This window comes from Dreissena polymorpha, chromosome 4 (genome assembly GCF_020536995.1).
Source record: "Dreissena polymorpha isolate Duluth1 chromosome 4, UMN_Dpol_1.0, whole genome shotgun sequence".
Classification (NCBI taxonomy): Eukaryota; Metazoa; Mollusca; class Bivalvia; order Myida; family Dreissenidae; genus Dreissena; species Dreissena polymorpha.
In genome coordinates, this window is record NC_068358.1 from 12,006,240 (window position 1) to 12,033,294 (window position 27,055).

At 37.2% G+C, this 27,055-nt stretch overlaps 2 protein-coding genes across 2 annotated transcripts; one reads left to right on the forward strand and one right to left on the reverse strand.

Moving 5' to 3' along the window:
- Positions 1-2,377: 2,377 nt before the first annotated feature.
- LOC127879030 (zinc transporter Slc39a7-like) lies at positions 2,378-11,829 on the forward strand. Its single transcript, XM_052425620.1, has 3 exons — positions 2,378-3,489; positions 6,453-6,658; positions 8,185-11,829. Exons 1-3 carry the CDS (start codon positions 2,406-2,408, stop codon positions 8,434-8,436), a joined length of 1,542 nt encoding a protein of 513 aa, XP_052281580.1. The 5' UTR covers positions 2,378-2,405; the 3' UTR covers positions 8,437-11,829.
- Positions 11,830-13,816: 1,987 nt separating this feature from the next.
- On the reverse strand, positions 13,817-26,263 carry LOC127877217 (myb-like protein A). Its single transcript, XM_052422894.1, has 7 exons — positions 26,248-26,263; positions 25,757-25,811; positions 23,117-23,298; positions 21,592-21,690; positions 20,065-20,127; positions 17,674-18,846; positions 13,817-14,145 (listed from the first exon to the last, which is right to left on the reverse strand). The coding sequence occupies exons 1-7, from the start codon at positions 26,261-26,263 to the stop codon at positions 13,817-13,819; spliced, it is 1,917 nt and encodes a 638-aa protein (XP_052278854.1).
- Between the last annotated feature and the right edge of the window lie 792 nt (positions 26,264-27,055).

Genomic DNA, 27,055 nt, shown 5'->3' on the forward strand with positions numbered 1-27,055 from the left:
CCGCACAGTCTTGTGGTTACACTTCACTATATATGAATGCATGAAAAACTCACTTATTTCTTCAATCACCATGGAACGACAACTCTGCGAGGAGATTGTTATTTCTTAACAACTCGTCTCTTTGTTTACAACAACTCTTTCCGCATATAAAAACGACTCTTTATCACCACCATCATCTTCTTCAGCTTTACACTCATCATCCTCATTTTCATCATCATCATAATAGTTGTGTTATCCCCGGGTCCTTGCCAGTAAAATAGCGCATATTAACCCTTATCCCCACTTTCTGAAGGAAGTTGATTTGCCTGCCCTCCAAGTCGTACGAGGCCCAACAAAGCTCGTAAAACTGTTAATTAATAATTGATAAAAATAATTGCCCAAACATCGTGAAGTTAGCCAAGTAATAACTGATTTTTTTAAACATTGGACCAAATTTTGCGCAAAGTCGGCACGTTCAATCAATGATAATGATAATGATGTTGACGATTCTGATAACAATACCACTATTTATATGGCATATTCATATTATTTTTTAGTGTTGCAATTATTATTATTAGTAGTAGTAGTAGTGGTAATAGTAGTAGTACTACTACTACTACCACTACTTGTACTATTACTACTACTACTACTACTACTACTACTACTACTACTACTACTACTACTACTACTACTACTACTACTACTTCTACTACTACTACTACTACTACTACTACTACTACTACTACTACTACTACTTCTACTACTACTACTACTACTACTACTACTACTACTACTACTACTACTACTACTACTACTACTACTACAACTACTACTGCTGCTGCTGCTGCTGCTGATGCTGCTGCTGCTGCGCTACTACTACTACTACTACTACTACTACTACTACTACTACTACTACTACTACTACTACTACTACTACTACGACGACGACGACGACTACTACTACCACTACTTGTACTATTACTACGACGACTACTACGACGACGACTACGACTACGACGACTACTACTACTACGACTACGACTACTACTACTACTACTACTACTACTACTACTACTACGACTACTACTACTACTACTACTACTACTACTACTACTACTACTACTACTACTACTACTACTACTACTACTACTACTACTACTACTACTACTACTACTACTACTACTACTACTACTACTACTACTACTACTACTACTACTACTACTACTACTACTACTACTACTACTACTACTAGTAGTAGTAGTAGTAGTAGTAGTAGTAGTAGTACTACTGTTACTACTTGTACTATTACTACTACTACTACTACTACTACTACTACTACTACTACTAATACTACTACTACTACTACTACTACTACTACTACTACTACTACTACTACTACTACTACTAATACTAATACTACTACTACTACTTCTACTATTACTATCTACTATTATATGGCAAAAGCTGGTTTGCCAATTGTTAAGGGGAAAACTTACAGCAACCGATCATTACTTTTTGATACCATGCCATGCACGACAAGCTCAAATTTCTAGTTAATAAATATTAAAGAATTAATTTAATTATAAAAAGCTTTCGTAAATGACCAAAAGATAGTGCAACTTTGTAAGACGCTCTAAATCACGTAAATAAGTATTGCAAATGTAAAAATTGTGGTGGTGGTGTGCTGTGTTTATTCCATGTGTACTATAATCATATTCGGAAAACGGCGGTTCTTTTGCGGAGGCTAAAGGGGCCTTTTCACATATTTTGGCATGTTTTGAAGTTTGTCATTAACTGCTTTATATTGATTAATGTTAAAAATCTCCAGTAAGAATTCAAGAATAAAATTAAAAAAAGAAAAAAGGTAACCCTCAGCAGGGCTTGAACCACTGACCGCTGGATTGCTGGAGCAAAAACAACTCAGACCACTCGGCCATTCTTCCTGATACAATCACAGATGAATTGTATACTTTATATAAGCAATCCTCGTAGTTTCACAAAAAATAACGACAACAACAGAACTCTACAAATTTTTAGTTCGTTTCGCGTTGCAACGCTTTATAATTTTCAGGTTTTTAAATCGTCAAAAGATGCATATAAAGGCTATTTTAGAGCATGATAAATGTTCAGTATTACTGTTTCCTCACAAACAGCATAACTTAAACGAAAACTTGCGAATCGGAAACAACTTTTTTCCATTTTATCAATTTACCGAAACGTGAAAAGGCCCTTTTAATATAAATTACAACAACAATAACAATATCGTCTATATTTACATAATTTACATCGAATTGTAATATTGTAGTTTGACACGGCTGAACAGTTAACTTATGCCATCATCACCAGACCAACTTAGACTCTCGAAACCGTTTGTCATTGATCGTCTGTAGTTGACCGTCTCGTCTTAAATAAATCAGGGTTGACAGATGCGCATCGCTGAGCTTTTTGTGACACAGATGTACACGTCTACGAAAATGCAAAACAAGAGACGTAATTCACACCTTTGCTTGCTTTCAATCAGCGTTCTCACGTATGTTGCAATTAATTTCACGAACGGACAACATCATGGACACGCGCACGATGAACCGGCGTCGTTTAAATATTCACAGCAGGCGAACGAAGAGCCACCGGCTGCGGATGTGAACCACGGCCACGCACACAGTCATGGACACGGGGTACACGGGCATGCTCACAAGCATGGAGATCATGGTCACGCACATTCCCATGGTGGCAATGATCATGGTCACGCACATTCCCATGGTGGCAATGATCATGGTCACGCACATTCCCATGGTGGTAATGATCATGGTCATGCACATTCCCATGGTGGCAATGATCATGGTCACGCACATTCCCATGGTGGTGGTAATCATGGCCACTCGCATGGGAAGAAGGATCAAGGCCATGTACACTCGCACAGTAAAGAAAAACAGGAGCCTGTGAAAAAGTCCGAACCAAAACAGGAGCCTCTGAAGAAGTCCGAACCAAAAGTAAAGAATACTGGTATGAAACTCTGGATAGAGGCTTTGTCTGCCACAGCAATAATCAGTGTATCGCCTGTATTTATTCTACTGTTCATTCCACTTGACAATACTGACCAACATCAACCTCTTCTGAAGATTCTGCTCAGCTTTGCGTCTGGTGGATTGCTGGGAGATGCTTTTCTACATTTGATTCCTCACGCTGTGGCCCCACATTCACATGGTGGTGAAGACCACGGCCATTCACATGATCACGGACATTCACATGGCGAAGGGGGCCATTCTCATGACATGTCGGTAGGTCTTTGGGTCCTCGCTGGGATCATCACTTTCCTTATCGTGGAGAAGTTTGTAAGGATTGTGAAAGGTGGACACTCGCACTCACATTCTCATGCACCACCAGTAGTTGCAGACAAGAAGGATGAGAAGCAAAGCAAAGATGACAAGAAAAAGTCTGATGATGACAAGGAATCCTCTGACAAAAAAACTGAAACTGACAAAAAGACAGATGAGACTAAACATGTAGAAGGTAAAGTGCTAGAAAAATGCTAGATTTATTTTGTTTCCATCAAATAATTTTAGATTGATTTTAAATCTTTAGACAAACCAAGTACTGTGTATGTTTTGTTTAAATAGTTTTTTGTTTTTTATGCCCCCGAAGGAGGGCATATAGTGATCGCAATTTCCGTCTGTCTGTTTGTCCATGACACTTTGCGTTTAGGTTTCGAAAAATGATCATAACTTCTATGTCCCTTCAGATGTAACATTCATATTTGATATGCATGTGTATATGGACAAGGTCTTTCCATACGCACACAAATTCTGACCCTCTTGACCTTGAACTTAGGGTCCGCAATTAGGTTTTGAAAAATGTGTTTATGTTTCGAAAAGTGCTCATAATTTCTATCAAAGCGTTTATCGGGGGCATATGTCATCTTATGGAGACAGCTCTTGTTTTTTTCAGAAAATTGAATGTACAGGGGATATTTGAGGATTGATTACGTAATATTCATTTGTAATTGTCAGTGTTAAAGATCTTTATGCAGGCCAGGGCTTTTCTTCCTGTTTATGCCCTAAAGGGTGGCATATAGTTTTTTTATCTGTCCGTCAGTCTGAGAACTTTAACATTGATCATAACTTTTGCAATATTGAAGGTAGCAACTTGATATTTGGCATGTATGTGTATCTCATCAGTGATTTTTTTTGCTCAAATTTACAGCCGAATTTCGGCTGCTTCCCAATCGCAAAAATACACGTTTTTTCCCAAAATTCTGACCATAATTTCCCAAAAAAAGCCCAACTTCCAAAAAAAAAAAAAAAAAATTTTTTTTTTTTTTTTTTTTTTTAGAAAGAAGTCTCATATAACTTAATTATGATTTCTTACATCTAGGTCTCAACTTTATTTTTTAAACATCTTACAAAATATATAACTTGAATTTAGTCATTTTTGTCCATAAATCATTCCCAAACTTGCCACTTTTATTGATTAAAAAAAACAACCAGTTTGACCAGACTCCTTTTCTAGAAAACTCCCTGAACATGCACTTAAAAACAATATCACTTCTGTTACTTATAATCCTATTTATAATGCTTAATTTTTCCCAATTTCATGGTTTATCACGCTATTTTCCCCAATTTCACGGTTTATCGCGCTAATTTTCCCAATTCAAATGGCACAGGCTGTAACAAATTAAAGCAAAAAAAATCACTGCTCATGGAGCTGGACATTTTGAGTGGTGGACGGTCAATGTCATCCTTCAAGGTCAAATGTCAAATATATGGCTTCAAAGTTGCACAAAAGGGGGCATTGTGATTATGACAAACACAAATCTTGTGAGAGAATGGCTGTGGACACCCATTTCACAATTTCAACATTAACATTTCACAAATTTAACACTGCCACATTACTTGAGAAAAACAGCCTTCTTTAATTGTGAAGAGCGGTCTTTTTTGAGCTAAAAACTGTAAAAAAATGGCCATTTCACAGTTCAAAATTACAATTTGTTTAAATATTTTCATACATGTAAGAGAGACAAGATATTGACAGTGGTTTGGCTTTGCATGGTTTGAGATAGAGTGCAGCGATTTTTTTCCTTCATTATAAAGTAACGGTAAACGGCACTTTCCCAATTACGAAAAAACTACAAATTTCCCAATAGCTGTCCAAAAAATTCCCAATTTTAAGGTAAAAAAAAACACAAAAAAACATTATTATTTTTCTTTTTGGAAAATGCAACATTTTGTTAGTTTCCCTATGCAGCCCTATGGTTTGAACCTAGGTAAATATAATATTGACAGCTTGAAAACACTTAGTTATCAAAATAAAAGTATTTGGGAGCATAAAATCAAATACACCAATTTCCCAATTTAGGCTTTCACGAATCGATTTTTCCCAATTTTCAGGCTTTCACGACTCAATTTTTAACCAGGTTTTCCAAAGGAAAAAACTGGTTATTAGATTGGCGAATGCGGGCGGGCTGGCTGGCTGGCTGGCGGGCGGAACAAGCTTGTCCGGGCCATAACTTTGTCGTTCATTGTGAGATTTTAAAATCATTTGGCACATTTGTTAACCATAATTAGACGGTGTGTCGCGCGAAAAATTACGTCAATATCTCCAAGGTCAAGGTCACACTTTGAGTTCAAAGGTAAAAAATAGCCATAAATGAGCTTGTCTGGGCTATAACTATGTCATTCATTATGAGATTTTAAAATCATTTGGCACATTTGTTCACCATCATGGGACGGTGTGTCGCACGAAAGAATCACGTCAATATCTCCAATGTCAAGGTCGCCACGACTAAAAATAGATTTATTTTAAAACAAACTTACAAAGGGGGTTAATTTTGTTTGTTCATTTCAAAAGTTCAGTTTGAGTTGTCTCCCTTTATCAGATTTTTTTTCACAATGAAAACCTGGTTTTGTGACAATTTTGTCCCTTGTTCCCAATTGAACTGGTACGGGTACTTTTCCCAATTGGACAAAAAAAATTGCTGGAGTTAACCAGTCAAAATATAGTTGATCTAAATGTAAGTGTTTTTTTGTTGAAAGTAAAAGTGCCCAGACAAAGAAAATATAATTTGAATGCATTATTGATAGCCATTTTTATATAATTTAAATATATGCGAATATTTAACATTCTTTTACTATACTAATTCTTATCAAATCAGTTTCAAAATGTTTACAATTTGCATCTCGTTCTTTCACAATTTTCAGAAGTTCGCGACTCATTTTTACAAATATTTAACAAGTTTGCAACTCATTTTTTCACAAAGTGAGCCGGCCAGGGCCGCTTCAGAAAATCAGGTAAAAAAGCCCTGCAGGTACTCCTAAAATTCATGTGTACATTTTGGTTGGAAAATCTTATTTTAAGATTTAAGTTTTAAAAATATTAAAATGTTTTTAATAGTTATTTTTTGTTATTTCATTTCTTTCACTTAAAAAAAGAATATGGGATTAGTCTTGTTTTCTAAATATGACATTTCTTGTTTTCAGTTGTGGAGGATATTAAGGTGGCTGGCTACCTCAACCTGGCTGCAGATTTTGCTCACAACTTTACGGATGGGCTAGCAATTGGTGCTTCATTCATGATGGGGCAGAGCTTGGGAATCATCACAACAATAACTATCTTCCTGCATGAAATTCCTCACGAGATTGGCGATTTCGCCATACTGGTACAATCTGGTTGTACAAAGAAAAAGGTTTGTCCACATTCACATTCCTAGTGAAAAAGCTTACCCAAAAGAGCATGTGTTAGATTTAAACATTGGTTGAAAGATCAAGTATCATTGCACTTATTGATGTTCAAATCTACTTTCTTCTATGCTTTAGTAATGATAAAAGATATAAAAATATTGATGACTCCATTTTTTGTATAAGAATGAAGGCTTGTGATGGAAAAAAGAAGTTGTCATAAATCTATTTTAACTTTTTAAGTCACTTTCTTACACAATACACATGTTAGAATAGTGACTGTAGTTCAGTATATGCGGTCCTTGCTTTGAACTTGGTTTAAGAAGTGCACTTTTAAGTAACAATTTTAACTTACAATTATGTTTTATGTTATCTTAGTTTCTTACAACGTATCTTTAGTTAGTTTATTATACCAAGACTGTTGATTACTGGATCCTGTTAACGGATGGATTGGCAAAATAAGTTTTAAAATGTCATTCAGGTATATTCATAAAAAAGAACACTGACTCTCAAATTAGAAATATATTTAAAATTAAAATAGTATTTTGTTAGGAATAATTATCAATTGTTGTCTAAAGCTTTAATTGGGAAATGTGTGTATTACTTACCTAGCATTAAAGGGGCCTTTTCACAGATTTTGGCATATTTTGAAGTTTGTCATTGAATGCTTTATGTTGTAAACATCGGATCTTAAAAGCTCCAGTAAAAAATCAAGAATAAAATTTAAAAAAGGAAAAAAAGTAGCCGGTACCAGGGCTCGAACCAGTGACCCCCGGAGTTAGTCTGAAGTAAAAACGCATTAGCCCTCCCGGCTATTCCGCAGAGTATACACAGTTTAAGTATTTTATACCTTATATAAGCAATCTTCGTAGTTTCGTAAATTTAAACGACAGCAACAGAACTCTCCAAATTATTCAATCGTTTCGCGTTGCAACACTTTATAATTTTTAGGTTTTCAAATCATCATAAGATACATATAATGGCTATATTAGACTATGGTAAATGTTCAGCAATACTGTTTCCTCACAAATATAACTAAAACGTAAATGTGCGAATCTGAAACAACTTTTTTTCAATTTTGTCAATTTACCAAACCGTGAAAAGATCCCTTTAAAAACAAAGTGGATTGTAACCGATTAGGTTCTAGAGCATCATTCTACAAATGCAGGGACCTATACAATATATATTGTTTGTATAGGTCCCTGACAAATGGTACAAATTAAAAAGCATTAGATTTGTATATATGCCAAATATACCTTGGTTCAAATCTAAGGGAGGCAATAAAAATGAATTATTCTCTCATAGTTTAGTCAGTAATATGTTAGCCAGTATTGATACTTTTAGCAAATATCCTTTTAATTGATGTACATGTACATGTACTTGAAAGTGAAATCATATGAAATATGTAACTATATAAGATTACTCATTTTATATTGTTAATATTAGTTAACTCTTCATACCCTAGCTTGATGATACAAATATATATGATTATCCATAAAACACTGCATAGTTTATAATAAAATGATCATTTCAGGCAATGATGCTGCAGTTTAGCACAGCCATCGGAGCGATGCTGGGGACCATCTGCAGTCTGTTTGCAGAGGGTATCGGAAACGAAGCCACAGCCTGGATCTTGCCATTCACCGCTGGTGGCTTCATTTACATCGCTACTGTGTCGGTAATACCTGAGCTTCTAGAGGACACAAAGCTTGGGCAGTCCATTAAAGAGATCTGTGCTCTACTTGTCGGGGTTTACATGATGGTTCTTATAGGGCAATATGAGTGAAGTAGGTCTATAAAATAGTTTTCCTTGAAAACATTATTTTTTCTTCTCTGTGCTTACCTGAGCATGCAGTGCTCATGGAAAGCTATTGTGGTCAGACTATGTTTAGCGTCCTGTTTTGTTAGCTGTAAGCTTATAGCTAGTTATCAATCAAGAGATCAAATTCAGTACACAAACTCAATATAACTTGGACTGAATGTTTATCTTGATGATATCTTGGTAGAGTTCAAATCTGGGTAATGTTCCCCCAAAACAAGGTCACCAGATTAATTAGTATATATATTTCTTTTAACCTTTCAAGGCCATGTTGGAATATGGGTCAAAAGTGATAAAAAAAACAGTTCACCAGGTCAAGTCCTCAGCAATTTCTGTACCTTTGACTCAGGTGAGCGTGTTAGTTCTATCATGGTCCACTTGGATTAGTAGTATCTTATTAGGGATACATTAAATTGTCTTGACTTTGTATAGTTGATGTTCATTATGTACTGTTTCATTTCGTGCTCAGTAAATATTGCAGATTTTCTTTCTAAACATTGTGATCATGATTAAATGACAGTTGTGGATATGTTCACTAAAAGTATATTGTTTAATTTTAGTTCCAACATTTTGAAGTATTGATTATTCTTCTGGACGACATAATGTTTGTGTCTAACCAAAAAACTATTAAGAAGTGTCACTCTGTTGCTGTTTTACTTTATTTTATTTGTCATTCAATTGAGCGTGTTTGAAGCTTTGACAATTGATGTTAACAGCTGTAGAAAAGAGTTGCTCACATAGCCAACTTAAATGACTTGATGGAAATAACTTGCTAGTTCACTGTTTTTCAGCACTGCAGTTAATATTTGATATGGTATGCTAGTCATTCCGCTAAAAGACATCTTACAGTTTCATTATACCATGTTCAAAGAAAACTGTGCATTTGATTATTGTATTTAAATTAACGAGATTCAGAATGGTTAGTTAAATACAAAGACATTTGTCTTCAAACCTCTTGTATGCATTGTTTTGGATATTATTATGTAAAAAAGAGCTTGTATAAATGTTTTATGTTTTATTAAACTATGATATACTTAACATATCATTTGCATTTACATAATTTATGTTGGCAATGTGCAGTGATGAATTGAATGTTAATGGTGATAAAGTTATTTTACTTTTAGAATATGTCTACAAATATAAATAATATTTGGGTTTTTGTTGCAAAATTTATAGGAATTTACTTGGTCAAGTGAAAACATTATATTGCATTTACCAATAATGCTTGTTTTAGAATTTTTATTTCTTATTTATTTCATTTTTTCCAGTGTTAAAAGTGTTTTTGAGGCTTATCTATTGTGGCTTGTCTGACTTTGAATGTAACCTTTGTTTCCGTTATAATTGTTGACAACCAGTGTCTCCTTGGAAAAAACATAACTCCAACACAAATTTGCAAATCTAAAACATTTTGTTTTAAATTTTGTCAATTTATCTAAACGTGAAAAGGTCACTCTTAATTATTGACAAAACTGTATTGACAGTGTTTGAATGTCTATCTTACCTGCAAGATTGTAACTTTTATCTCATATGATGTAATTTTCTTCACGTTATTCAAAACTGTATGCGTGTGCTGTTGTTATGTATAAGGGGTGGAGCGCTGAAATTAATTTTATTCCCCCGGTAGGAGGGCATATAGTGATTGGACTGTCCGTCCGTCTGTCCATCTTTCCGTCACACTTTGCGTTTAGGTTTCGAAAAATGCTCATTACTTCTATGTTCCTTGACATGTAACCTTCATATTTGGTATGCATGTGTAAATGGACAAGGCCTTTTTAATATGCATACAAATTTTGACCCCTGTGACCTTGACGTTGAACTAAGGGTCTGCGTTTAGGTTTCGAAATCTGTGTTTAGGTTTCGAAAAATGCTCATAACTTCTATGTCCCTTGAGATATAACCTTCATATTTGGTATGCATGTGTATATGGACAAGGCCTTTCCATACGCACACAAACCTGTGACCTTGACGTTGAACTTAGGGTCCGCGTTTAGGTTTCGAAATCTGCGTTTAGGTTTCGAAAAATGCTCATTACTTCTATGTCCCTTGAGATATAACCTTCATATTTGGTATGCATGTGTATATTGACAAGGCCTTTCCATACGCACACAAATTTTGACCCCTGTGACCTTGACCTTGAACTTAGGGTCCATGTTTACGTTTCGAAATCTGCGTTTAGGTTTCGAAATAAAGCTTATAACTTCTATCAAGCGTTTATAGGGGGCATAAGTCATCCTATGGTGACAGCTCTTGTTTATAACATAAAATATCGGGAGCTATGCTTACCCAACAGCTATAATACAAAATAAAATTGTATTTCACTGACTATATGTTTGGTGATGGTCTGACATGTGTGGGGTGTTTGCAAGTAGTGATCATGAGCTATATATGTACATTATTATATTATATGTCATAGGGACTTTCAATCACATGCAATAAAAGTTGCCTTTAATAATTAAGTTATGTTTTAGAACAATAAGGAGTATGTTTGTGTGCATCATGCAGATGTAAGTTAAGATTTGTAGAGGAATACATTATATTGGCATATGGACAGGTATGAGTATACAGACAGTATAGTTGTTAAGATGCTTACAGCACGTGCTGATGTGTACAGAAGTGTTTACAGTTCCTAGTTTCAAGGTAAAATACAAGAGTATAAAGAGTATAAACAAGTGAAGTCAAAGTCAAATTTAGTATTCTTAAAATTAATATAAAACGTTAATGGCTTTTTCACATAATCTTTTGCATGTACATGGCTTTGCTTTAACAGCGCGATGATATTGTTATCATTTAATTGAAATTAATTAGTATTGAAAAATGTTGTAAAGCTATGTAAATATGTTTAAAATACTTACCAAACAGCTATAATACAAAATAAGTTGTATTTACACTGATTTTATATTTGGTGATGGTCTGTCACGTGTGTAGGTGGTGTTTGCACTTAGTGATCATGAGCAATATATGTCCATAGGCACTTTGAATCAATTAAGGGATTGAAATGTTTCTTATTTTCCTAACTCCTACTTTATTTATGGTTCCAGAGGCAAAGTATTTACGATTTAAGTTTACTATAAATTTGGAGATAATTTTATTTTTACATTATGCATTCAAGTGACCAATGAAATTTCTGAATAAATGCCCCTTACTTTTCCCCTTAACGGACTGGAAAGTTATTTTCCTGACTTTTATGGTCAAACTACTGGTAAAATTAGTGAAATGTAGTTAAATCATACATAAAAATAATGCCATCATAACCAAAGTTATCCGTTTCTTATATAGTTATTGGTGCAAAAAAATATTCTACCTGTCCAACTTTGTACTTGACGTGAACTTACTTACTAGCATAATAAAACGATAAACGTGCACGTTTTATGTTGGATTTAATTGCTACAGTTTCATATACACGCATGTTAATGCATCGAATATTTCTTCATTCCTGAAATCGGCATTCAGGTCAAATTACGCTGTGAATGCGAACAACAGGTTTTGTTGCCCCCGGTAGGGAGGCATATAGCATTTGAACTGTCTGTCCGTCCGTTGGCCATAACTTTTGCAATATTGAAGATAGCAACTTGATATTTGGCATGCATGTGTATCTCATGGAGCTGAACATTTTGAGTGGTGAAAGGTCAAGGTATAACTTCAAGGTCAAAAGTTTAAAAAAATACAATCCTCGGGAAGTAATAAGCTTAAAAGGGAGATAATTTACAAAGCTGCTAAATGATATATTGAAATTTTATTCCAAAGCGGCGCAAAAGGGGGCGTTGTGTTTCTGACAAACACATCTCTTGTTATTACTAAGTTAACAGGAGAAAATAAATGTTCTTATGAACAAAACATTCGGAAACACGAACTTGGTACACGCTCGTTATGTATAGAACGAGCGATAACAAAAATGCATACATAAAATATACGATTACCTTAAGACATACGGTACGCCTGAGGCATTTGCAATTAACATATTTATGCTGAGTGGACTCTCCCATCCTTCTAAATTGGATCAATTTATTTCCAAAATTAGTGATGTCTAGTATATTTATTTATAATATTTCTTACAGAAATTCCTTTAAGCAAACAGCGTAGACCCAGATGATACGCCGCATGATGCGGCGTCTCATCTGGGTCTACGCTCTTTGCCACGGCCCTTTTTTCTAGACGTAAGGCATTAATGGGTTAACATAGTGAAAATGATAAATCAGCTGAAAAAAAGATCCATCAATGTTTATTGATAGCTATTTGGCTGAAATGCCACCAATGCGCCGACACGTCTTCTTTGAAGTGTTGTACAGATGCAGAGCTAATCATTGTTTTTGTATTCGCAATTCACATTGTCTCAGCAAACTAAATTGTTGCCAACTAAATTGCATGCAAAAGTCTCAAGCTGCGAGAAGTATCTCATCGCCAATAATAACCTGCACTGTATCGCCGAATTTGCATCGCTGTAAAATAACTTCAATACATATGTTCGCTGTCGGCAAGTTACTATATTAGAGATGTGGTCGAATATACACAGGACTTGCTCTCCTAAGAAGTTGTTTATTGCAGCGGTCTATTTCAGGCGCGATTCGATCGGTTTTTGTTACTGAGTAAATAGAATTGTTTGTCTTCGCAGGGAGACGATAAACATTTGGTTAAGCTCTCTTTCCTGAGACGTTAGTACGTAATTGTTAATTTGGCCGTCAGTAATACATATGGGCCGTGCTCTGTGAAAAAGTGGTTTAATGCATACACACAAGTGCGAAAAGTGTCGTCCCAGATTAGCATATGCAGTCCGCACAGGCTAATCAGGGACGACACGTCCCGCTGTAATGTTATTGTATATTTCAAGAAAGTGTCTTCTTAGCAAAAACAAGTTTAGGCGGAAAGTGTCGTCCCTGATTAGCCTGAGCGGACTGCACAAGCTAATCTGGGACGACACTTTACGCACATGCGTTAAACCCCCTTTTCACAGAGCGTGACTCATATACTTCTGGCTCCATAAACGTATAATAATGCTTGATATACGAGCCTCGCCTGGGAAAACGGTGTTTTATGCATGTGCGTAAAGAGCCGTCCAAGATTATCATGCGCAGGCTAATCAAGAACAACACTCTGCATAAACAGGATTTTCATTTAGAAGAGACTTCTTTTTAACGAAAACTTCTATAAAAGCGGATAGTGTCGTCCCTGATTAGCACTTGCGTCGGACTGCACAGGCTTATCTGGGACGACACTGCGCACAAACATTAAACCCCAGTTTTCCTGAGCACGATTCATGCCTGTATATATATTTACTTAGCCAGAAAACGGACCTGATCACTTTAATAAAACCTGTTCGCTGAAGTGTCTTTAGCTATATTAGATACAGTGCCTATCTCCAAGACTTTCTAGATGCTGCAGGCACTTTCAGCTGAGATTGGTTTGGGGTTCGAGACTGTGGCTTTGGCGTGCCCGGTTTTACAATGGGGCGCTCCGCCGCAAACTTCGCATGATTCACGCTGAACTCTTCCGGTAAAACGTTCGTTATTGGCGCAACGTGGTTCATTGTGGGAACGTCCGGTACTTCGGGAGAGGGCGTGGCTATTTCATGAATAGGGGACTGGGAGGCGAAGTGCGGTTGTTGATATGACGTCACGTGATCAAACGTTGACGGCCCCACGCTGAATTCGTCTGGTAGGTTATACATCGGCGGTCCCTTGTCTAAAATGATATGCCATTTACAAATATTATTTTCTATTTAAACACAACATGCCATTCGGATTATTAACTTAACGCGTACTTAGTTTCCATTCACAAGTCGATTTACCAGCACTTTCTCACATGTGCAAGATTTATTTCATATTTTATATAAGAATACATATTCTTGTTTTCCAAAGAACACGCGCAACGTTGCGCTGTTTGTTTCAATATTATATACGAGGGCAGTCCAGAAAGTGTGTTCCCGTTGTTGTTTATTGACTCACCGCGTACTATATTTATGCATTTTCTGAAAAAATAACACTGTGTTACTGAAAACATTAAAATCAGGTTCGAGTTAATTAATTCGACGAAAACGAACGAAGAGAAAATACACATCTTTAGTTCATTAAAGGGACCTTTTTCACAAATTTTGGCATATATTGAAGATTGTCATTAGATGTTTTAAATTGATAAATATAAACATTGGGAACTAAAATGTCCCAGTAAAAAAAAAACAAGAATAAATTAAAGAAAGACAAACAAGTAATCCTCAACTGGACTCGAACCACTTACCCTTGAAGTAAAAGTCTAGCGCTAAAACCACCCCGCCATCCGTGTCCATATAGGTGACACTGTAGGTTATACTTCATATAAGCAATCCTCATAATGTCACAAAATATAGCGATAACAACAGAACTCTCCAAATTATTCAATCGTTTCGCGTATGTAACGCTTTATAATTTTCAGTCTTTTAGATCGTCAAAAAATGCACACATATATAATGGATATTTAAGAGCATGGCAATGTTCAGTATAATTGTTTCCTCGCAAATATCATAACAAGAACGAACATTTGCTAATCTTTTTTTCAATTTTGTCAATTTTCCAAAACTATTACAGCTGTATGAAGTATGGCTATTGACTGCATTGTTTGATCGACAATATTCAACTTATTTCTTGTACAATTTATTGTTCGATGGATGTCCCTAAACGTGTTTGTTTATTTGATTTGCGTTCCGAGAAAACTGGGCATAATGCATCTGCGTAAAGTGTCGTCCCAGATTAGCCTGTGCAGTCCGCACAGGCTAATATGGGACGACAATCTCCGCCTAAATTAGATTTTTGCTAAGAAGAGACTTCATTTAAACGAAAAATGTAATAAAAGCGGAAAGTGTCGTCCCTGATTAGCCTGTGCGGACTGCACAGGCTTATCTGGGACGACACTTTACGCACAAGCATTATGCCCAGTTTTCTCAGAGCACCACTCATTTGTGGAGCTGAATCATTCGCCGTTTTCAGAAGTATTCCAGTCATATCACGGCGGTCAGTTGACCAACTCACACTTTCCTGGGTTTACCAGTACTACAACAAAGAGAAGTTTTAAACAGGGGTAGATTCATTGTTCATTTAATAACTGGAGCGTCTAATTTGTATAATAAAATCGCCTTTTCGCGTCGTGTCAATTTTAAACTTTTCACTTCTTCACTTATGCAATTGCACTGTTTTCGAATGATTAGTTTTCAAAATTCGAAGTGCTGATACATGGCAACCTACTGTTATACTTGTAGTTAAATTTGCATGTCTCTAAAAGACAGGGGTTAAAGGGGCCTTTTCGCAGATTTTGGCATGTTTTGAAGTTTGTCATTAAATGCTTTATATTGATAAATGTAAACATTGCATATAAATAGCTCCAGTAAAAAATCAAGAATACAATAAATAAAAGAACAAAAAGGTAACCCTCAGCAAGACTCGAACCACTGACCCCTAGAGTCCTGGAGTAAAAAGCCTACCACTTAGATCACTCGACCATCCATTCAGATGTGTGTGTGTGTGTGTGTGTGTGTGTGTGTGTGTGTGTGTGTGTGTGTGTGTGTGTGTGTGTGTGTGTGTGTGTGTGTGTGTGTGTGTGTGTGTGTGTGTGTGTGGTGTGTGTGTGTGTGTGTGTGTGTGTGTGTGTGTGTGTGTGTGTGTGTGTGTGTGTGTGTGTGTGTGTGTGTGTGTGTGTGTGTGTGTGTGTGTGTGTGTGTGTGTGTGTGTGTGTGTGTGTGTGTGTGTGTGTGTGTGTGTGTGTGTGTGTGTGTGTGTCAGAGTTTATTTACATGTCTTACAGGCCTCATAACGACCTGTATCCATCCAGATACAATAACAAACATATTTTATACTTTATATGAGCAATCCTCGTAGTTTCCCAAAATATAACGACAACAACAAAATTCTCCAAATTATTAATTCGTTTCGCTTTGCAACGCTTTATATTTTTCGGGTTTTTAAATCGTCAAAAGATGCATAAAATGGTTATTTAAGAGCGTGATAAATGTTCAGTTTAACTGTTTCCTCACAAATATCATAACTAAAACGAAAATTTGCGAATCTGAAACAACTTATTTCAATTTTGTCAATTTACCCAAACGTGAAAAGGCCCCTTTAAGACAAACTTGTATTATTGCAAATAATGTAGTTGAAAGTACACGTATCATAGAATTCTTCTACATAAGTTCGTTTTTAGATTTTTATCACCTTCTTTGCATGAACTTTCCGGGCAACCCTCGTACCTGATTCACATTGTATAAAAAATACATTTTTATAAAGACTGGATCATACGATTGTCATAAAAAAATATATACGCGGTTGACCAATTGTTATAAACACTCAGTTTTTCACCTACCTTTACCGATGTCATCCGACGACGGTTACCTACCTTTACCGATGTCACCCGACGACAGTTACCGACCTTTCCCAATGTCATCCGACGACAGTAACCTACTTTTACCGATGTCATCCGAATACAGTTACCTACCTTTACCGATGTTTTCCGACGGTAGTTACCTACTTTTACCGATGTTATCCGACGACAGTTACCTACTTTTACCGATGTCATCCGACGACAGTTGCCTACTTTTACCGATGTCAACCAACGACAGTTACCTAATTTTACCGATGTCATCCGACGACAGTTATCTACCTTTACCGATGTCATCCGACGACAGTTACCTACTTTTACTGATAGTATCCGACGACAGTTACCTACCTTTACCGATGTCATCCAACGACAGTTACGTACTTTTACCGATGTTATCCGACGACAGTTACCTACCTTTACCGATGTCATCCGACGACAGTTACCTACTTTTACCGATGTCATCCAACGACAGTTAGCTACCTTTACCGATGTCATCCGACGATAGTTACCTACTTTTACCGATGTTATCCGACAACAGTCATACCTTTACCGATGTCATCCGACGACAGTTACCTAACTTTAACGATGTTATCCGACGACAGTTACCTACCTTTACCGATGTCTTCCGACGACAGTTACGAACTTTTACCGATGTCATCCGACGACACCTACCTTTACCGATGTCATCCGACGACAGTTGCCTACTTTTACCGATGTCATTCGACGACAATTACCTTCTTTTACCGATGTCATCCGACGACAGTTACCTACCTTGACCGATGTCATCCGACGACAGTTACGTACTTTTACCGATCTCATCCGACGACAGTTACGTACTTTTACCGATGTTATATGACGACAGTTACCTACCTTTACCGATGTTATCCGAAGAAAGGATCACTGTGTCCGCCCGAAGCGCCCTCCTAGGTATATCCTTACGGGCTCGTCTCGTTGATGGCAGCTCCGCATTATCTACCGCGCTGCCGACTCTGTTTAGAACCGTGTTCCGGTATGGTTTTGCGCTACCGAGCACCGGTCTTTCGCTGCTTCCCCTCATACTTGGGCTAGAACCTATGGTCGTATTCGACCTTCCGACCTTCGGACTCGGGACTGACTTTGATCTCTTAAAAAAAGACGATGACGTGTTCGATGATTTCGGCCGTTCCAACGTCTTTTCCCCGTTAGTCGATTGCTCCGTTGTTGGTGCAACATATGTGAGCGATCGTATAAATTTCGGTTCTCCATTTTGCAGTTTACCTATCGATGAACGATGTCCGCCGTTTTGCTTTGTTAGTGGCGGATTACCGTTCTTACTAAGCGCATCCATCCCCGGGATTCCATTTTGCATTATAATATCCATCATTTGTTCGCGCTTTGGTATTTCGGAAGTCAATACATGTCCGCCATTTTCCGTCACGTTGTATGAGCTTTTTTCACCAATTTCCTTTCCGCTATCCAACTTTTGTCTTACGCTATCAGACTTATTGACACTGTTGTTAACTTTCTTCGATCCAATATTTATAGTCGACCTTTCAAAATAATTCGCTACCGCAGTTGGCAATATCTTTTCTCCTTTGCTTCTGATATTAGATTTAGACCTCGTTAAATTCGTAACGGATTTTGGTTTCGTCATGTCCGGCTTAGTGCGTTCCATCGACCTTGACCTTTGAAGTGTAGGCATAGTCTGAAGCGGATTCTTGTCCGGCAGTGTAGACGATTCCGGATTAGCGGCTGGCAGTGTAGCTTTCGGAATTAGGACGGGTCGGTCTGGCTTTGGACCCAAGTTTGTCGCGGTACGTTTCATTTGAAGATCAAGCGAAGACCTTTCTTTTTCCAACTTCTTGTTCATAGACGTGGTTGGTCGGGCGTAGCTCGGGGTTGGCGGAGCCGGTTTGGGGCGCCTGGAGCCTTTGTTCTCTATGTCCTTGACATTGATGGCCTTCAGGTGCTTCAGCGTCCGCGCCACGCCGCTCTTTCCGAATATGGACGGCGTTCCTCGAATGAGCGTCGTCGTGGAGCCCGTGCTGCTTTTCGTGTCGTCCACTGAATAACAGAACAACAGCATATAAGCCGCGCTCTGAGAAAAAGGGGCTTAATACATGTGCGTAAGATGTCGTCTCAGATTAGCCTATACAATCCACACAGGCTAACCAGGGGCGACACTTTGTGACTACACCGAAGTTTCGTTTAGAAGGGACTTCTTTAAAACGAAACTTCCATTAAAGCGGAAAATTTGGTCACTTATAAGCCTGTGCGGAGAAGACAGGCTGATCTGGGCTGACACTTTACGCACATGCTTTCAGACCATTTTCCTCAGAGTGTGGCTCATAGGTTTAGCGGAAAGGGTCGTCCCTGATTAGCCTGTGCGGACTGCACTGGCTAATCTGGGACGACACTTTACGCACAAGTGTACACGTGGTCAAGTTTCTTAAACATTATTGGTATATATATACACATATATATATAAAATCACTTCAATTAAAAAATAAATGTGTCTACGAAAATATGAATCAGATACGCAACCCAAGAACATCGGAATTAGTTTCCCCACTTCATTATAAACGGAAATAAGCTTACATAAAAAAACGTCTTATTTTTGTCATTTTTTATACAAATATTGTATATAACAGTGGTGGAAAAAAATATTAAGAAAAACTCTCGCAAAATTTTAAGTATTGCAATGCTTTTTAAGGTGCTTATATATTTTCACATATTTTGGCATGTATTGAAGTCTGTCAGTAAATGCTTTATATTGATAAGTGTAAACATTGGATCTAAAAGGCTCCAGTAAAAATAACAAGAATACAATTTGACAAAGAGAAAAAAGTAACCCTCAACTGGGCGCGAACCACTGACCCCTTGAGTAAAAGTATATCGCTTAGACCACTCGGCTATCAGTGCTCGTACAATGAGTGATGTATTTTAGACTATATATATAAGCAATCCACAAAGTATCCCAAAATATAACGACAAGAACATAACTCTCCAAACTATTCAATCGTTTCGCATTGCATTACTTTATAATTTTCAGGTTGTTAAATCGTCAACAGATGCATAAAAGGGATATTTTAGAGCATGGTAAATTTTCAGTATTACTGTTTCCTCACACATATCGTAACTACAACGAAAATTTGTGAAGCTGACAACTTTTTTATTTTGTCAATTTACCAAAAAGTGAAAAGGCCCATTTAACAATGTTTACTTTCATTGTTGGAATGTATGTCTACCAATATCGGATTATAGTATTCAGAGAAATCTCACCTAGCACATCTTTCTCGGTAACGACGCTCTTTCGTCTGTGTGACGTCTCTGACTCGTGGATGTCTGAAGAAAACGGAAGTGTTGCATGCAAAAAAGAGTTGCGACAATAGTTGCATATAATGATATATACATAGTTTTTAAATGTTCTGTTTTGTTTCTAAGCGCTTTACATCTTCCACATTTCTTACTCATATTAAATACAGTCTGATCTGCAATATCATTGCTATGATATACTGAATAGCAAATTAATTGAAAATTACTGTATTTTATATAATGCATTTTTATTAACCTATATGGATATAAGAAGAACACTTTCTTATGAAAACGTAGGGGAATAAAAGTGTCTTAAATACAATTGAATAATGCAACGTGATTCAATTAATCAATCCATCTCAAATCAATAGAAATACATATATACCTGTAGTGCATTAGTGGCCATTAAAAAGTGTATGGACGACTTAACAACTAAGCTACAATAGTTCCTTCACGTTATGCTATTGCTCTAAACGTTTTTAAGCGTCAACTTCCACTGTCGTGTGTTCATTTCCACGACAACTTTCATGAAAATTAGGGAAAAGTATACTCAAAATGCTTATTATTATCTTAATTATTCATTATGTATTGAAAACATATCCCCAATAGATCTATGAAGCCATTTTCTATGGCAAGCGGTTCGACGCATATTCCCAAGAAACTAGATTTCTCGTGAGAATCTAGGTTCTCATTCTGAGAACCTAGGTTCTCATTCTGAGAACCTAGGTTCTCATGAGAACCTAGGTTTTCAAATGAGAACCTATGTTTGAAAACCTAGGTTCTCATGAGAACCTAGGTTCTCAGAATGAGAACCTACCGGTAGGTTCTCATGAGAAACCTAGTTTCTTGCGGTTCGACGCATAATCCCAAGAAACTAGGTTTCTCATGAGAACCTAGGTTCACAGAATGAGAACCTAGGTTCTCGCTTGAAGATTGCACATTGCTTCAAGAACCCAAGTTCTCATTTGAAAACCTAGGTTCTCATTTGAAAACCTAGGTTCTCATGAGAACCTAGGTTCTCGCTTGAAGATTGCACATGGCTGCAAGAACCCAAGTTTTCAAATGAGAACCTAGGTTTTCATGAGAACCTAGGTTTTCATGAGAACCTAGGTTCTCGTTTGAAAAACCTAGGTTCTTATTTGAAAACCCAGGTTCTCATGAGAACCTAAGTTCTCAGAATGAGAACCTAGGTTCTAAGAATGAGAACCTAGGTTCTCATTAGAAACCTAGTTTCTTGCGGTTCGACGCATAATCCCACGAAACTAGGTTTCTCATGAGAACCTAGGTTCTCAGAATGAGAACCTAGGCTCTCGCTTGAAGATTGCACATGGCTTCAAGAACCCAAGTTTTCAAATGAGAACCTAGGTTTTCATGAGAACCTAGGAAAAACCTAGTTTCTTGGGATTATGCGTCGAACCGCTTGCCATAGTTTTCAAAATCAGTTTGAATAAAATCAATCGAATAATACTTTAATTTATGACTGTTTATACATACCGTTCAACCGTTTCTTCCAGTTGTCGACGTCACCATATCCTTTCTCCATGCTGTCAGGAACGTTAAGACGCTGGGAGACCTCGCCTAAAGGATGGTTCCCTGCAACCATGAGCGGATACCGTTGTTAAACACACGTGAGCCGCGCTCTGGGAAAACGTGGCTTAATCCTTAAGCGTAAAGTGTCTTTCCAGATTAGCTTGTGTAGACCGTACAGGCTACCGTTAATCAGGGACGATACTTTCCGCTTTTGTGAATTGTTTTGTTTAAAAAAAAGGTTTCTTCAAAAAGAAAGTCCACTGTATACGTTAAGTGTTGTCCCTAATAAGCCTATGCGAACTGCACCAGCTAATATGAGACGACACTTAAAGCAGATTAATTAAGCCCCGTTTTTGTTCGACTAACACCAACCGATCATACTCATTGGTTGCCGCCTATTCACTTGATTTTTTATATTCTAGGATTTGTTTTCGAACGTTTTGCTGTATGCAATCATTGTCGCACAATTAACTTTGGCATATGAAGAAATATGTGTTTCAAAGATAGTTTGAAGATTTCTTCTTTGACTATGCTTATAAAAATGGAAAATAACGCGTGCGTAGTTTAAAGACGTTGAGAAGAATAAAGATTGATCGACCTTACTCAACCGTTTTTAGATGTTAGTGGAAAAAACAGCGCGTTTAGAGATACGGATTTGACGCTTGAAGGAACGTTAATATATAAGTACGGGAACCAAACACCATGTCTACACAAACCTGTAATTTCTTAATTTTACGTTTTTTTTTTGAATATCATTTAATCATATTCATTATATCAGTATTTGTTTCAAATATATACGATATTCAGTCGAAGTAGCTAGCATTTTACTCTTTTAATGAATGTCGAGTTTCTTTGATACAACAAATTATTTCTCGACAAAGGTCAACTAGTTACACTGCGTTCTTCAGTATTTATTAGAAAATGTTCACAAAAGTGTTCATTCATTTGTGTATCCTTTTCAAAAGATTATTTGTAAGTTTCTGTGCAATATTGCTTACCATGATATGAAAACTTAATATAAAAGCATAGTTCTCAGCTTAAATTAAGTATTCGTGATTCTAAGGTAGCATTAAGACTGGTGAATGTAAATCAAGAGATCGACACGTTTAATACATCTGCACAGGGTGGGTGGTGCATTTGCCGCACAGCGCTCTCACAATCCTGGGTCACCGTGGAGTAGTGGATACGGTGTCCGCCTAGCGACCGGAAGGTCACGGTCTCGATCCCAAATGTGGGATCGTTCTTTATATCCATCAGAAAGACACCAAGTATTGGTTCTACCCAGGAAACTGACTCGAGAGCGTTTCAGTAAGCCTTCAGCTTTTGAAGCAATCAAGCTAACAAAAAAGGTTTCAAAATAAGCACATTTTAGAACTTATTACCATTTACCTGTTTTCAGCAGGCTCTTCAGTCGGGCTATTCGCTTGGCGCGCGCTTTCAGAAACGAGCGGAGGCAAAACGCCACTATAGCAATGATGATGAGGCCTACGACACACGGCAGCAGAATGTAGAGCCACGTGAAGGACATGGTTTCTGAACTCGCTGTCGTGGTAGAACCTGGCGTTGTAGTAGTTGGCGTGGTCGTTGTTGTGGGTGTGGTTGTAGTGGTAGGTACTGTTGTCGGAGTAGTAGTTGTCGCTGTTGTTGTTGTTGTTGTTGTGGTTGTAGTTTCTGGAGTAGTTGTTGTGGTAGGAGTAGTTGTAGTTGTTGTCGGTGTGGTTGTTGATTCAGTTGTTGTTGTTGTTGTAGTAGGTGTTGTAGTAGTTGGCGTTGTGGTGGTTTCAGTAGTAGTTGTGGTTGTAGGAGTAGTTGTAGTGGTTGTCGGTGTGGTTGTTGTAGTTGTTGGTTGAGTTGTTGTTGTAGTTGTTGATGTGGTTGTTGGTTCAGTTGTTGTACTTGTTGTTGGTTCAGGAGTAGTTGTGGTGGTTGTCGGAGTGGTTGTGGTCGTTGTTGTAGTTGTTGTAGTAGTTGGTACACCTATAAAATTTCGTATTCCTTTTTATTTTGCAATACATTGTAAGTTTATGTGAACTTAACAGTTCAACCATAGCTTGGTAGGTACGGATACACAATATTAAAATGTATTTTTTAATAATAAAAGTCCACAGATTAGGATTACGTTCATAGAACAACAGAACAGCTCTAACACAAGAATAGCAGAATGTATATCAGAACGGAAGAATCAAATATAAATTCTAAAAGAATAACAACAATAAAAAAACTTCTTAAGCAGAATAAGAGAAACACTGTGGCAGAATAGCAGAACAACATACACAACAGAAGAGTTGTTGAAACACTGCGGCAGAATAGCAGAACAACATACACAACAGAAGAGTTGTTGAAACACTGCGGCAGAATAGCAGAACAACATACACAACAGAAGAGTTGTTGAAACACTGCGGCAGAATAGCAGAAAAACATACACAACAGAAGAGTTGTTGAAACACTGCGGCAGAATAGCAGAACAGCATACTTGCATTATAGTCCAACATAGAGTAACGCCACAATAGAACAGATTGTCTGATCAAGTTCAGAAGAACAGCAAAATAGCTTAAGAACTCTAATGGAATAATAGAACAACAGAAAGCATAGCTGGACAACTCCATTTTAAAAACAAACTACAGCATAAAGTATATATTTCAACCAGGACTGTGTTATAAACGTTACTGATACCCCTCGCCGCCTTATCATCTATGATCAGAGGCAAATAACTCGCGAGTGTGTGGATCAGTGGGTAAAGGTGTTCCGCATATCCGACTGCATATCAGAATTGTGTCAGTATACTTTAAGTTTCAATTGCTTTGGAAAAAATGGAAGTAATTTGACCCACTAACGTCAGTTTATGCGGACTAACCGACCGATTGACTGACCGACCGACCGACAAATCGACTCCAAAATTCCATCTGTTTAACGTCGTTTGCGGGGAACAGTAGAACAGAAAATCACATTGATGTTTTAGAGGCAATGATGCCTACTAATTTTAAGTTGATTGATGTTGTTTTTTATAGTGCACATTACTGTGTGACTAACTATTAACCCACAACTAGACACTCGTGTTACCAATCATATTGTTTAAATGACTGTTAGAAAATTATATATGTCTGTCTCTAAAGAAACTCATTTAAATAACACCAGGGGAATAGAAAGACAGCAGAATAAAAGTACTACATTAAACAGACTAACTCATGCAGGACAATAACATAAATACAGGTGTTAAACTAATGACCAAAATGCTGTCAAGGACAGTGTATCGCCCGCCAAGGGTGCAGTGTTGTACATTAATAAGCGAGTTCACATTTAAAGGGACTTTTTCACAGATGTTGGCATGTATTGAAGTTTGTCATTAAATGCTTTATATGGATGAATGTAAACTTTGGACATTAAAAGCTCCAGTAAAAAAATACAATTAAAGGCGGAAAAAAGTAACCACCAACTTGGCTCGAGCCACTGACCCCTGAAGTGAAAGTCTAACGCTTAGACAACCCAGCCATCCGAGCTTATACAATGAGTGATGTATTTTATACTTTATATAAGCAATCCTCGTAGTGGCACAAAATATAACGTCAACAACAGAACTCTCCAAATTTTTCAATCGTTTCGTGCTGCAACGCTTTATAATTTTCAGGCTTTTAAATCGTCAAATTAAAGATGTCTATTATGGGTATTTTAGAGCATAGTAAATGTTCTGTATTAGTTCTTCCTCACAAATATACTAACTTCAACTAAAATTTGCGAATCTGAAACATTTTTTAAAATTAATTTTGTGAATTTACCAAAACGTGAAAAGATCCCTTTAAGAGAAAAAACGCACCTTGATAATACGCGCTGTACCTACTGGAGAAAATTATTCTGTAAACTTCGACGAAATTCGAATACTTACTGTCGGAGGAATTGTACACAGAAACTGTTATATACTACGGAATTCCATAAACGACAGCATGCTGTTTACCGCCAACTGCCAACTGCTAACTGTCAACTGTCTACTGCTGACTGCCAACTGCTTACTGCAAACTGTCTACCGTCAATTATACTACTATAGTTATATAGTCTACTGCCAACTGCTTACAGTCAACTGTCCACTGCTGACTGCCAACTGTCTACTGCCAACTGCTTACAGTCAACTGTCTACTGCCAACTGTCTACTGCTGACTTCCAACTGCTAACTGCCAACTGTCTACTGCTTACTGGAAATTAAAAAAATACAATTGATCAATAACAATTGAGCATATTACAAGAATGCCGGTCAAAAATTACACCGTTGAGGAGATAAAGACGGTTCTGGCTAGAAAGCATGGTATATCGTACAGGTACAGTACAAGTATATGGTTATTGGCATAGATCTTTTCAAAGACATGAGAGACAGCGGGGATCTAGCTTTCAGTAATGCTTTTCACATAGAATGTCTCCGGTTTTGTTTTATACGAGTAATTCAACGGACGGACAAAAAAGGACAACCCCCCCAAAGTGGCCTGCAGACGGGTTAACACAGACAAAAACGTACCAACAAGCGTCGAAACCATCACACAGAAAACATAAAAGCCATATAAAGTAGGACTGAAGACAAACATTAAATATAAATAGGGACATGACAACCCGCTTTGTCATATATTTGTTCTGTACCTGTACGATATACCATGCTTTCTAGCCAAACCGTCTTTATCTCCTCAACGGTGTAATTGTTTGACCAGTATTCTTGTTGACAGTTGGCAGTTGACAGTAAGCAGTTGGCAGTATACAATTGACAGTAAACGGTTGGCAATAGACAGTAGACAGTTAGCAGTTGGCAGTCAGCAGTAGACAGTTGACAGTAAGCAGTTGGCAGTTGGCGGTAGACAGTAGGCTGTCGTTTATGGAATTCCGTAGTTATATGTAATTTTTATGACGTTCGATAACTTTAAAAAATTATGCAATTGTTTAACCGTGACAATATGCACTGAAGCCCTCGGAGATAGTGATAATGTAACACATTCACGAAAATTGCATGCACAACGTACAGAAATCGGAGTTTATGCAAATTAAGGCGTTATCTTCCCTTCAGTTCATACACCGATGTATGTTGTAAAATGCTTTTCATTTAAATGGTTCTTATTAATTACTGGTAGATATTTGTTTAATGCCTCATTCATCCAATTAATAATGTAATGCTTATTCAAAGTTCAGTTTATCTTATAATAGTTTAATATATACATTTATATATTACTTAAACATATCTATTACAAGCGTTATGGGGGATTCGGGGAATTTGCACTGATATTGTATAATGGGAAATGAACGCCTTCACTATTGACAATTAAATGGGTGATTCGTCGTACTTTAAGTGCCAATTGTTTTTGCTCAGAAAAAAACAAGTCCTCTTTATTTCGTAAGATGCAAAATCCGACACATGGGCGTGAGATAAAAGTGCACGTGCACACAAATCCACATATCA

What these genes read in the sequence shown, in the direction of transcription:
- LOC127879030 (XM_052425620.1), top strand. Translation starts at nt 2,406, where the DNA reads ATGCGCATCGCTGAGCTTTTTGTGACACAGATGTACACGTCTACGAAA. An exon ending in TGAGACTAAACATGTAGAAG is followed by an intron (nt 3,490 to 6,452) that starts GTAAAGTGCTAG and finishes TCTTGTTTTCAG; the next exon opens with TTGTGGAGGATATTAAGGTG. An exon ending in CTGGTTGTACAAAGAAAAAG is followed by an intron (nt 6,659 to 8,184) that starts GTTTGTCCACAT and finishes TGATCATTTCAG; the next exon opens with GCAATGATGCTGCAGTTTAG.
- LOC127877217 (XM_052422894.1), bottom strand. An exon ending in ACATTCTGCTGCCGTGTGTC is followed by an intron (nt 21,691 to 23,116) that starts GTAGGCCTCATC and finishes TCATGGTTGCAG; the next exon opens with GGAACCATCCTTTAGGCGAG. An exon ending in CTGGAAGAAACGGTTGAACG is followed by an intron (nt 20,128 to 21,591) that starts GTATGTATAAAC and finishes CGTTTTCTTCAG; the next exon opens with ACATCCACGAGTCAGAGACG.